At 37.4% G+C, this 13,272-nt stretch overlaps 1 protein-coding gene across 1 annotated transcript in view; it reads right to left on the minus strand.

Annotated features, from left to right (window-relative positions):
* The window catches only part of LOC139119766 (uncharacterized), a 68,217-nt gene that overhangs the window by 34,729 nt on the left and 20,216 nt on the right, over nt 1-13,272 (minus strand). Inside the window, exons 4-11 of the mRNA XM_070683654.1 lie at nt 10,428-10,724; nt 9,687-9,962; nt 9,321-9,368; nt 8,091-8,313; nt 7,384-7,658; nt 6,291-6,508; nt 1,421-1,562; nt 389-592 (exon numbers count right to left, since the gene is read on the minus strand). Of these exons, the coding sequence (XP_070539755.1) occupies nt 389-592; nt 1,421-1,562; nt 6,291-6,508; nt 7,384-7,658; nt 8,091-8,313; nt 9,321-9,368; nt 9,687-9,962; nt 10,428-10,724 (1,683 nt within the window). The remainder of the gene's footprint in view (nt 1-388; nt 593-1,420; nt 1,563-6,290; nt 6,509-7,383; nt 7,659-8,090; nt 8,314-9,320; nt 9,369-9,686; nt 9,963-10,427; nt 10,725-13,272) is intronic.

The following is a 13,272-nucleotide window of genomic DNA, read 5'->3' on the forward strand; positions in this document are numbered from 1 at the left end:
TTATGACTCATGGTCAGTCAGATAGTATTTATGGAGTACTCTCACGAGTACAAAGGTGCATGAAGTTTTATATTTAGGAAAGAAATAGGTAAAACAGCTCCAATGATCAGATCACCACACCACACAATCTGATGATATATCAATCAGTTTGATGATAAATTGTAATGAATGTCAGAAATGTCAATGTTTTAGGGCAAATTTCTTATGTTTAGTTGAAACTTCTTTCCTGAAATCACTGGGCCAGTGGTATGTCGAATTTATTTCAATTCCGATGAAATTATAGCAAGGTGTCGGCCGGTCTATCTCTTTTGATGTTGGGCAGTGCATTTAACTTGTTACATTCAATTGAGTTGGCCCACACTTGTGTACAAAGTGACATTGACATTACCTGCTATAGCACGTCTTTCACGGTCAGCATAGTCTTCTTCATCCAATAGGCCCACAAAATATTGTGGCCAAACATCCGGCAGGCCAACTGAGATCATCTTTGGTGTGAGGGGACACCAACCGAAGAATGCCTCGTTGAATGAAGTGGAATAGGTCAGTGAAGAACAGGCAAAGCCATGGAAGTCAGGAAACAGGGTTGTAGTTGCTGATAAAAGAAACAATTAAAGACATGTTGTTTAGCTCATGTGCAACCCTGTTTGTCCTGCAGTGTGACATAATTCAAAACAGCTCGACAAAACTCTATACCACCCAGAGCACTATGGCTGATAAAGTGAATACAATGATCTAAAACAGATTTCATTATTCGGTTTGCATCTGGTTCTGCTAACGTTTGGACGAAAGAGAAAATGCCCTCTATAAACACCCAATCGTTCTTTCATTACACCTAATTAGCCAAGTTCATTTCCTCATCCATTCAATGATTTCCAATTATAGTTGTTTATAGGTGAAACTATAAAGTAACAGATAATCTGGTCACCGTGGTAGACATGAAGTTCTGTCTAAATCAATCATTATATTTAGAGTAAATAATGTCCAAAATTAGTTGCTATTTCAAAAACTGAACTTTTGTATGCTAATGCCTCTTAACCTGTTCACCCCAATACCCTGTTCAAAGGTCCACATTCACCATTGATAACAATGGCTTTGGGCAAAACCATGGTGGCGAAAGGGTTAATACTTAAAGATCAAGGACCAATCTATTTCTCCTAGGTATACGAGACCTATCTTCTTCTTAAGTCTTCTTGTCAATACTCAGAGTACCAGTAGTAAAGATGAAAAAGGTGTATCAACTACTTTGTGTTTGTCATCAATAACACTGGACATGTATATGCTACTTTGAATCACTTGGCTAGTTGAATACTGGGCATCGGGAATAATACCGGAAAGTAGTGTTAACCAGACAGGACAAAATTACTGAAATACATTTAAAGTAAAAAGTTCTGGAGATTTTAAAGTGTTAACTCTTACTTACTTGGTGTCAGCAGACGTGTATTTGCTGATGGACCACCCAGTGAACCTCGATTCCGGCAAAAGGATGGCTGGAATCTGTAATCTCCTTTACCACACCAGTCACCGACAAAAGTGGAAACAATCCTGTCCAACTGGATATCAATCTGTTGATAAATAAATAGACAAATGTCTATCATTCATTTTTTTAAATCTACAATAAAATGTCAGAAAACAAATGCCCATTTTAATTTCCCTAGATGACCCCTAATCTAAGTATCTTTCATGATGTGTAGACTTCAAAATGCAGATTTTACTGTACGAATAATGCCAATTATCTATTGAAAGTAAGTTATATTGGTGATTCAGTACCCAGTTCAGAGAACGTTATGTACTGTTACACAGCTTACAGCCAAACAGTTGAACGCAAATTCAATAAATCCATTGGACTAGCATCTTTCCAAGTATAGCTGTATAACAGGGATTTTGGACAAGTGACTGGTAGCTCCATTGCGACACGTTAGAAAAAGTCAACTGATTCTTAGTGTTACCTAATAAATTGAAAAACATGCTAAATATTTACTATTAGAAACAGCATGTGATTTATGATACAATTTACAGAATCCAAATACCATCTCTACATGAAATTATGCACAGGAACAGTAACTTTGTGAGTGGTTACAGCGAATATAATGTTGTGACCAAAACTCTGGAATTTGGCCCAGACTTTATCCTGTACAACATTTGTCATCTATAGGAACATACATGCAAACTTTAAAAATAATCAGGCCTGTGATTTCACAGAAGATATTTTGACAGAAAGTCATTTCAATTTCTACAAATGAGATCATCCTACAGCATCTTCAAAACTAATATAAAAGCTGTTTGTCAATTACTTCAGTGAAAAATAATGTTTCAGCCAAAAATTTAAAAGTTGGCCTATAAGACGTTATTACAGAGAATTTAGTCACCATTTGGAGAAATCTGAGTAAGGTCATCGCCAAGATCTCTATATCAAATATTTAAATCATCTGCAGAGTAGCTAAAGATAAAATGTTTTAAGAAACAATATGGATAATGACCTTAAACGATTTATTAATGCAATTTTTTCCATCATTGGAATAAACCTGAATAAACCGATTTCTAGGAACCTACACACCAAATGTGAAACCATTGGACAATACTTCTAAAGAAAATATTTTGTCCAAAATGAGGAAAGATGTAGGAAGAAATACAAATACCGATTTCGCAAAATTTTTTACCAAAATTACATCTTTCACACATGCAGTAGAAGAATCGTTTTTGATAGAAAAAATGGGGAAAAATTGTGTAAACTTAAAATTGTGCAATTTTATGACAATTTAAACAAATGTTAATTTTGCTATCCAGAGCACTCCTAAGTATGATAAATGCCAAGAGATTTTGGATTAGTACTTTGTGGATAGAAGTTCTGCAAACAAAAATAAACACGATTAGAACTAATTTGGTGATAATTGGATAGTGAAGTAATGTCGATTAAATCTGCAAATGTAAGCTCATCTGCTTTTCTTTTTAAGTTACTTGTTTTCATGAGTACTTTGTACTATTGCAAAACTCAGCTATAGGGCACCTGACACTTTTGAGAAATTTGAAAAATATAGAGATCCAATTATCCCAAATTAGTTGCAATTATGTTAATAAGATTGTGTGGTAACCCCTGCATCAAATGGATAGATATGCTAAAGGCTTTTCAAAGCAAACTAGAAAAGGACGCAAAGAAAGTGGAATAAAAATGGACAGTGAAATACTGTCATATTTAAATACACACATCCCTGCAAAGGTACATGCTAACTTCAGAGTGACAAAGTTACTCCTAAGGTTCAACACATGTCACATCACTGTAATGGTACATGCAAACTGGACAGTGACAAAGTTACTCCTACAGTTCAACACATGATACATCACTGTAATGGTACATGCAAACTGGACATAGACAAACTTACTCCTACAGTTCAACACATGTCACATCACTGTAATGGTACATTCAAACTGGACAGTGACAAAGTTACTCCCACAGTTCAACACATGATACATCACTGTAATGGTACATGCAAACTGGACAGTGACAAAGTTACTCCTACAGTTCAACACATGTCACATCACTGTAATGGTATATGCAAACGGGACAGTGACAAAGTTACTCCTGCAGTTCAACACATGTTACATCACTGTAATGGTATATGCAAACTGGACAGTGACAAAGTTACTCCTACAGTTCAACACATGTCACATCACTGTAATGGTACATGCAAACTGGACAGTGACAAAGTTACTCCTACAGTTCAACACATGTCACATCACTGTAATGGTACATGCAAACCGGACAGTGACAAAGTTACTCCTACAGTTCAACACAAGTCACATCACTATATTGGTATATGCAAACTGGACAGTGACAAAATTACTCCTACAGTTCAACACATGTCACATCACTGTAATGGTACATGCAAACTGGACAGTGACAAAGTTACTCCTACAGTTCAACACATGTCACATCACTGTAATGGTATATGCAAACTGGACAGTGACAAAGTTACTCCTACAGTTCAACACATGTCACATCACTGTAATGGTATATGCAAACTGGACAGTGACAAAATTACTCCTACAGTTCAACACATGTCACATCACTGTAATGGTACATGCAAACTGGACAGTGACAAAGTTACTCCTACAGTTCAACACATGATACATCACTGTAATGGTACATGCAAACCGGACAGTGACAAAGTTACTCCTACAGTTCAACACATGTCACATCACTGTAATGGTACATGCAAACCGGACAGTGACAAAATTACTCCTACAGTTCAACACATGTCACATCACTGTAATGGTACATGCAAACTGGACAGTGACAAAGTTACTCCTGCAGTTCAACACATGTCACATCACTGTAATGGTACATGCAAACTGGACAGTGACAAAGTTACTCCTACAGTTCAACACATGTCACATCACTGTAATGGTACATGCAAACCGGACAGTAACAAAGTTACTCCTACAGTTCAACACATGTCACATCACTGTAATGGTACATGCAAACCGGACAGTGACAAAATTACTCCTACAGTTCAACACATGATACATCACTGTAATGGTATATGCAAACTGGACAGTGACAAAGTTACTCCTACAGTTCAACACATGTCACTTCACTGTAATGGTTCATGCAAACCGGACAGTGACAAAGTTACTCCTACAGTTCAACACATGTCACATCACTGTAATGGTACATGCAAACCGGAAAGTGACAAAGTTACTCCCACAGTTCAACACATGATACATCACTGTAATGGTACATGCAAACTGGACAGTGACAAAGTTACTCAAACAGTTCTCTACATCAGTATAATGGTACATGGAAACCGGACAGTGACAAAGTTACTCCTACAGTTCAACACATGTCACATCACTGATAATGGCATATGCAAACTGGACAGTGACAAAGTTACTCCTACAGTTCAACACATGATACATCACTGTACTGGTGTATGCAATCTGGACAGTTACAAAGTTACTCCTACAGTTCAACACATGTCACATCACTGTAATGCTATATGCAAACTGGACAGTGACAAAGTTACTCCTGCAGTTCAACACACGATACATCACTGTAATGGTACATGCAAACTGGACAGTGACAAAGTTACTCCTACAGTACAACACATGTCACATCACTGTAATGGTACATGCAAACGGACAGTGACAAAATACTCCTACAGTTCAACACATGTCACATCACTGTAATGGTACATGCAAACTGGACAGTGACAAAGTTACTCCTACAGTTCAACACATGATACATCACTGTAATGGTACATGCAAACTGGACAGTGACAAAGTTACTCCTACAGTTCAACACATGTCACATCACTGTAATGGTACATGCAAACTGGACAGTGACAAAGTTACTCCTACAGTTCAACACATGTCACATCACTGTAATGGTACATGCAAACCGGACAGTGACAAAGTTACTCCTACAGTTCAACACATGTCACATCACTGTAATGGTACATGCAAACCGGACAGTGACAAAATTACTCCTACAGTTCAACACATGATACATCACTGTAATGGTATATGCAAACTGGACAGTGACAAAGTTACTCCTACAGTTCAACACATGTCACATCACTGTAATGGTTCATGCAAACCGGACAGTGACAAAGTTACTCCTACAGTTCAACACATGTCACATCACTGTAATGGTACATGCAAACCGGAAAGTGACAAAGTTACTCCTACAGTTCATCACATGAGACATCACTGTATGGTACATGCAAACTGGACAGTGACAAAGTTACTCAAACAGTTCTCTACATCACTATAATGGTACATGGAAACCCGACAGTGACAAAGTTACTCCTACAGTTCAACACATGTCACTTCACTGTAATGGTTCATGCAAACCGGACAGTGACAAAGTTACTCCTACAGTTCAACACATGTCACATCACTGTAATGGCATATGCAAACTGGACAGTGACAAAGTTACTCCTACAGTTCAACACATGATACATCACTGTACTGGTGTATGCAATCTGGACAGTTACAAAGTTACTCCTACAGTTCAACACAAGTCACATCACTGATAATGGCATATGCAAACTGGACAGTGACAAAGTTACTCCTACAGTTAACACATGATACATCACTGTACTGGTGTATGCAATCTGGACAGTTACAAAGTTACTCCTACAGTTCAACACATGTCACATCACTGTAATGCTATATGCAAACTGGACAGTGACAAAATTACTCCTACAGTTAAACACATGATACATCACTGTAATGGTACATGCAAACTGGACAGTTCAAAGACACACATATCACCATAATGGTAAACGAACCTGTTGAATGGTAACTTCTTCTCCAATCTGTCCGGTAATTTTTATGGCAGAAATAAATCCTACGTTTATATTGGATATTTGAATGGAGTTCCGTCCAGTTTTCACCATTATGTTAATGGGAGTGGTTTGATTGACAGTTCCCAAAATCACCACTGATATATACAGTCCAGATGCTGGTGCCCTTGAGACTTCTATGTCAATTGTGTAATTCTTGAAGGCTACAGAAATAGAAAAATCACATTAAACTCACAGTGAACTGTGATAATCTTAACATAGTCCTGTGATAAAGTCACAAAGCTTGACTCTGGTATTACAATTTCCATAATTCTTAATGGAACCCCTCCCTTGAATGAAACTAATTTTACTATTGATATTATTGAAAACATGAATGCAAACCACTTGTTAACTTTTGCAGTCAACAAACTTTTTACAAAATATTTGGAGAAATACACATAGGCATTAAGGGGAGGTCTGTCAGGGTTTTCGCCAATGTGCTCCCTGTGTCAATGTGACGTGGCTCTTACTACAGTATATCCTCTTTGCTTTTGGAAATATGTTTAGGCAATAAAGCACACCCAGCAATGGTATACCACGAGATTTTGACCAGCTCACAACATATATGCACAAGCGATAGCGAGTGCATATATGAAGAGAATTGGTCAAAATCAAGTGGTGTACCGTTGCCGGGTGTGATTTATTGCTATATCATAACAGTATATTGAAATTCTGGCGTGGAACGTCATAAAAAGGATTTTTGCTCAAGCTGAGAGCTCGCGCGTATGCCAGCCGTGGTATATTGCCAATATACCACGGTTCTCGACCAATCAGATCGCTGTATTTGCGCCATCAATATACTGGTATGAGCCAATTACTGATATTTCACGCAAATTTCAAGATATTCCTGATATTACAAAAAATACAGAAAAGTAGTAGCCAATTAATAATGAAGTATAATAAAAACACTCGTGAAAATTTTGATTTCCTTTTTTTTACTTTGCATCTTTTTTCACAGTTCAGAGATAATTGAAAAATCACTTCAGTTCTCCCTGTTACCAAAAGAGAACTAGGAGGGCCGACTAGTTTCAGCACTTACCTAAATCCTTGGTAACCAAGAAACTGTTCAGCTCCACTTCTTCCCAAATTGCTGACGGATTTCTAGGATCGTCCGCAGCCCAGCAGCCCCACGACAGAATATAATTGTCATCGGGGATTTCTTGGGACAGATCATTAGTCCATTCTTTAGATTTTCTGATTTCGATGGGTCGATTAAGGTCACTGAACAGCGTGCATAGACGGATATCTGATTCGTTTGAGTATCGTGATTCGTTGAAGCTGTTAGAGGAGTAGGTGAATGCCTCACACCCTCCACTGTCAAACAAATGGAAAGAGTAAACTTAAAATCACTTGTCATAAAACGTTAATATCAGTTCATAGAACTTTACTGTGCACAGGCCAACTTGAACTTTTTGAGGGAGAGTGGCCGAATTATTAGTGTTTGCGTAGGTAAGTACGCTAACAGCAGTTCAGTAGTGGGGTAGGGGTAGCCGGAAACTCCTAATAAAAATATATCAATCACTTTAGATGATCCACAGGTGTCAAAACCTAATGAAAAAGCATCATTTTGAAAGAGGTTTAGGGTTACTCGTCGCAAAATCTTCGAGCAGCATTTTTTCTTTGACGACGAACTTTCAATGCCGTCATAAAGGTTTATGAACATTCATATGCCACTGTCATGTGTATGTAACAAGATATGAAGTGGCAAGGCCTTATGAATGTTCAAAGTCCATCTTTCGCTTTTACCTTTTGATACACTCTTCATAACAGACGTCAGCATCCATATTGTAGATGTTCTCTATCAAATGCGTCGCACTCTGGGCTAATGCATGAGCACAGGCATACGTCCAACCAAGATACGATTTTGGCCGCAGGTATTCACCAGTTGATTTAACTTGCAGTGCGCATGTGCAAACCTCTCCGTTTGTTAACGGCACTTTGGAATATATCTCTGTCTCATCATCAGGTACTTTATAGGGAAAACAATTAATTCGAAATATTCACATTAATGATAAATAACATGTTCCAGAAAAGTGAGTAATGACACTTATGGAAAATGTGTATAGTATCTGTTGTTAATTTGTTGACTAGTTAGTTGCCGTAAGATTTGTAGGTCGGCTTCGTTTACACAAATATCGTCGATTTTTTAATTACACTGTAAATTGCAAAAAATACGTTGTATCGATATGTAAATCTTGCGGCTCTTGCAGTAACACTGAGATTGCCAACAGCAACAAAACACCCACTGCAAAATTTCCAAAGTACCCCTTGTTCTTAAAACGGGATTTTTAAAAATATATCGATGACAAACTTGAAAACAAAAAATATTTATCCATGACAACATTTCGTCAATACATCCCAATTTGTTAAAATTTACAGCTTTGGATATTCACATCGCATTTTCATGGAAATAAATGTGATTTCTATTGTGAATGGCCTTTCACAAAGCAAAATATAACAAGCATCTTGTTGATGCAGTATAACCATTTAAACACCAGGACATGGCTAATAAATTGATTTGTCGCAATATGCCCGTGATGCTGTACTCAGCTAACGTCCTCTGATTGGTCGTTATTGTTTTTGCATGAAATTGTATGCAAATAGACATAAATTGAGAAAATTTGTCTTAAATCCGGGTATTCTTTCCATGAAATTGATCTAAAATGCTGTAAGGTCCAAAGCCTTCGGCCTCTCACCCTATCTCACGGTATGTGGAGGAACCTTGACATTCCCACCCTTGTGGGGAGTTTCCCTTGTGTTTGGAGGGTGGGAAGAGGGTAACACAAATGGGAGAGTGATTTTCAAATCGTAAAGATGGTAGCTTCTGCTTTATCCGTGATTTTCAACTTTTGTTTAAAATGCATTAGTAAAATGCATTAGAATATTAATAGAAATTCTGCCGTTTAAATTATCACTGGATATTGAAGACCCCTGACATGCGTTCAAAGTTTGCAACAATGAAAATCACTAACTTACCACAATCACGATCACCAGTGCTTGACAACATAAATCCTATTGCACACTCTGCAAAATTGATATATTTATACAATAATTAAAGGATTTGCACAAAAACTTAGCCTTCGAACGCACTTTACAATAACAGCTGCAGCATGAAAAAAACGTGTGAAGTATTGTGTGAAATTCTTAGGGTTTTTATACGCCGGTCTTAATTTTGTCACAGGTACTATAAAGCATATTCTGTATACATGCTGTCTGTGTCAGAATTTTTCTCAATTGAGAGACATTATACTTGGCTAGTATTTTTGCTTTTGCTTTTTGCTGTCCGTCTGAAAAAAAGATAATTTTTTGGTCATGGGACCAATTTTAAGTGTTGGTACTCACTTCTAGGACAGGGATCTTCTTCCTCGGTACCGACATCACATTCTGATGGCCAAAACGAACGGGTTGTGTAACACCAAGCTGTGTCCTTTGACCCCAGGGGATTACGACAAAAATTGTGGTTTCCTAGCCCTGTTCCAGGCACAGTCTCAGGGCGATAGGCAAAGCCACGGGCTACCTCTACATCGGTCCACTTTTCACATACTACGCCATTTCGGTCACGTGAAATCCTACCTCGGAAATCTGTTGCATCGGGCCTATTGAAACAGCTCAGCGTATCTGTGAGATCAAAGTGAATGGAAATTTCAGTAGGAACATAAGGAAACCAGAAATCTGGTTGTTGTTGTTGTTTGTGTTGTTGTTTATGTTATTAGTCGAGTTGTTGTTGTTACCAATAAAATTCAACGAAGATAACTGTTGTATTTTGGTTGTTTCAAACGTAATGCAGATGTCATAAGAAACGCTATAAGGACACTATCATCTTTGACCTGATGTAACTCTATGCGTTTCTCATGACATCTACATTACGTTTGAAACAACCACAACACAACAGTTATCTTCGTTGAATGTTATTGGTCAACAACAACAACAACTCGAATAATAAACATAAACAACAATACAAACAACAACAACCAGATTTCTGGGTTCCTTATGGTCGGAATACAGTTTGAGTGAGCTACAAGTATAATGTAAAGAGGCTCATTTCAACGACAATAAGGTCCGTGCAAGTCACAAAAATCTTACCTCTGTGTAGATGGGATTCTTCAGCTGACCAGAGTCCAACGCCAAGTTTATTTCTGGCGGCAACCTTTACTCTGTAGATAATGCCAAATTTCAAGTCAGATATAGTGATCCTGTTCTCGTCGAAGGCAGAGTCAGCATACGTGATCCAGGATGTCTGACCGAATTCCAACTTTTGAACCACGTATCCCAGCACCTGGCTTCCAAAGGCAGGGTCTTCTTCAGGTGGATCCCAAGCAACAATGATGGAGTTACCTTGGACACTTTCGATACGTACTTCCGATGGCTGCGACGGGGTACCTTAACGACCAAACAGCAAGATTTAATCCAAGTTAAAGGCTTCTGTTTTGGAAATCCATTTCATTATAATACTTCCATGTTGTACCCTTCTGATTCGCCCACAAGTTATTAAACTTCAGATTTTGTACATTTTGTGAAATTGAAAGCGACAAAGAAGAAATAAGGAAGAACTTTAAGCACTAGGTTTCACTCCTGTTTCGCGGATTGAGTGCAAGAAGTATCATTGATGTTGATAAATGTGCCTCAATGCGGATTAGAGTAGCTTTCCGAACTTGTTGAAACTCCACTATCTGTACACTGTAAAATAGCGGACGCTAGACGCGTCTTTACGCGTTCAAAATGTACATGTCGGTGTTCAAATTTGAACGGCTAGTGTTCATATTGTTAACACCAGTGTTCATAATATTAACATTGATGTTCTAAATCTGAACACTATGTGTTAACAACGATCTCCTTCAAGTGTTCAAAAACTCTACATCACAGAAATTTTACAATACTGTGAAACAATTGACAGTCTTTTGTGCTTTTTACTTTACAGTGGCTATATGAAATTTACTATTGCTTCACTGTCCGGTAAACGTACACGGATTTTGGTGTAACGAATTTCACACTAAGTGAAAATATTTCCGGCCTACAATTGCTGAAAGCATGTTTTTTCTAAAAAGGAAGTATACAAAATAATTTTACACGTTTATTACGGGTTGAAAGTTTTGAAAATTAGAAAAGAAAATCAGAAAACCACCATGAACGTTTTAATTTTAACATCGGCGTGCAAGAGGCGTTCTACTTCTAAACACTTGGTGTTCAAGTTTGGTGCCTTTTCCTATCCCATGATGCATCAAAACGGAAGTTTCGACATTTTTCTTGTAAGCGCACCCTGAAGTCGTGATCGTGCGAAGCAAGACCAGAAAGGGTAAGTTTCCTCTCCAAAATAGTAAAAGGTATTAGATTTTTGAAGCACCTATATTATCGTCCTTGAAATTAATTGTATTGTACCTTGAAATAGCTTAACTACGTGAGGAAACCTTTTTTTCTTTCATGGCTGCTATACCAACAATTAGCTGTGACTACGCAGTGGTACTTTTGGCCATAGCCTATCGATCGATCTCACTCGGGTCAAGGGTCATCAAAACACATCTGTAGCGATAACCCTTGACCTGAGCGCGATCGATACGCCTTGCATAGTACTGCTGCGTAATCACTGCTAACACATGTCTTTTAGTAGACACAATCGCATGTAAAAGATCAGTTGAACATCGTAGAGTATACAATGTATTGTTTCAGCATATGGGAGTTTGGCTTTTTTATTTTAATCAGTTGATGACAAGAACAGCAAATATTTTGTAACAGTATTGAAGAGAGGCACTGTATATGAAAGTCTCCCCTTTTCCTTAACCTAATCAGCCCCTTGTCTTTCATTTAAAGTTTCATCTCGCCATATTACCTATTGTTGCATTTTTTCAGAATGTAAAAAGTTGGATTTAACTGAAAATCGAAGAGTTGTTATAGAAGCTGGTGGTACAGATAACGAAGAAGATGAGTGTACAGGTAGCTGTCTGGAAACAAGCTTGAGAACCTCAGTTCATCTCTAATGGAGATTTAAACTTCCAAGGGTCAGTAACTGAATTTTGATAAATTTCTGTATTTTTGTTCTAAGTTAATCCAAGCTTTGGTAGCATGCTATGATCAACTAAATGTTGTCGGAGAATAAGCTTTCACAGACGTGTAGTCTCCCTTATTTAAATTAAAACTGAAAGCGACAGACCATTCAGAGTAAAAATGTCCACTCTGAATTACTGATTTTTCTGAAATTTCACTCTGAATTTTCTGTCACTTTCTGCTTCAATTTTTCACCCCCCTTCCTCTGATGAAGGAGAATTCACGTCTTTGAAAGCTTATGCCCTTGTAACATTTAGTTGATCAAAGCGTGCTACCAAACCGTAGATTATTTTGTATTGTAGCTCAACATGTCTCTCAACACTGGTTTTTAGCTTTGCTATCAGCTAAATAGGTGGATGTGCAGCAATGTCCTCAAATTGTACATCCAAAGGTTTTTCTTCAAACAGCCTGTACGAATCCTTTAATATTTGGATTACAGGTCCCAAGGGATTACCCTAATCAGATATGTTCAAATTGTGATGAAATATGCAAATTTATATTTTTGAGGCTAATTTTGCTATTCCTTGGCAAAAATCTTCTCCTTCTTTTCTGCCGTCTTCAATATTTGGTAAACATGTCCCTAAAAATGATCTTAGTCAAATTTGTGCTAGTTGTGATGAAATATTCAAATTTTTATATTTCATGGCAATTTTTGTCATTTTTTAGTCAAAAAATCTTTAAAAAATCTATTTCAAAACTGCTAATCGAATAGTTTTGATATTTAGGACATAGATCTCTACTGATAGTTTTTTTCAGATTGTTCAAATTATGCAGAAATTTGCAGCTTTGTAATATTAGGACATTAAAGACATTTCAGACATTTTTAAGACATTAGGGATTACCAGAATGTGATATATGCAAGTTATGATAAAATGTACATATTTTTTTC

The sequence above is a fragment of the Ptychodera flava genome, chromosome 20, assembly GCF_041260155.1.
Source record: "Ptychodera flava strain L36383 chromosome 20, AS_Pfla_20210202, whole genome shotgun sequence".
NCBI lineage: Eukaryota > Metazoa > Hemichordata > Enteropneusta > Ptychoderidae > Ptychodera > Ptychodera flava.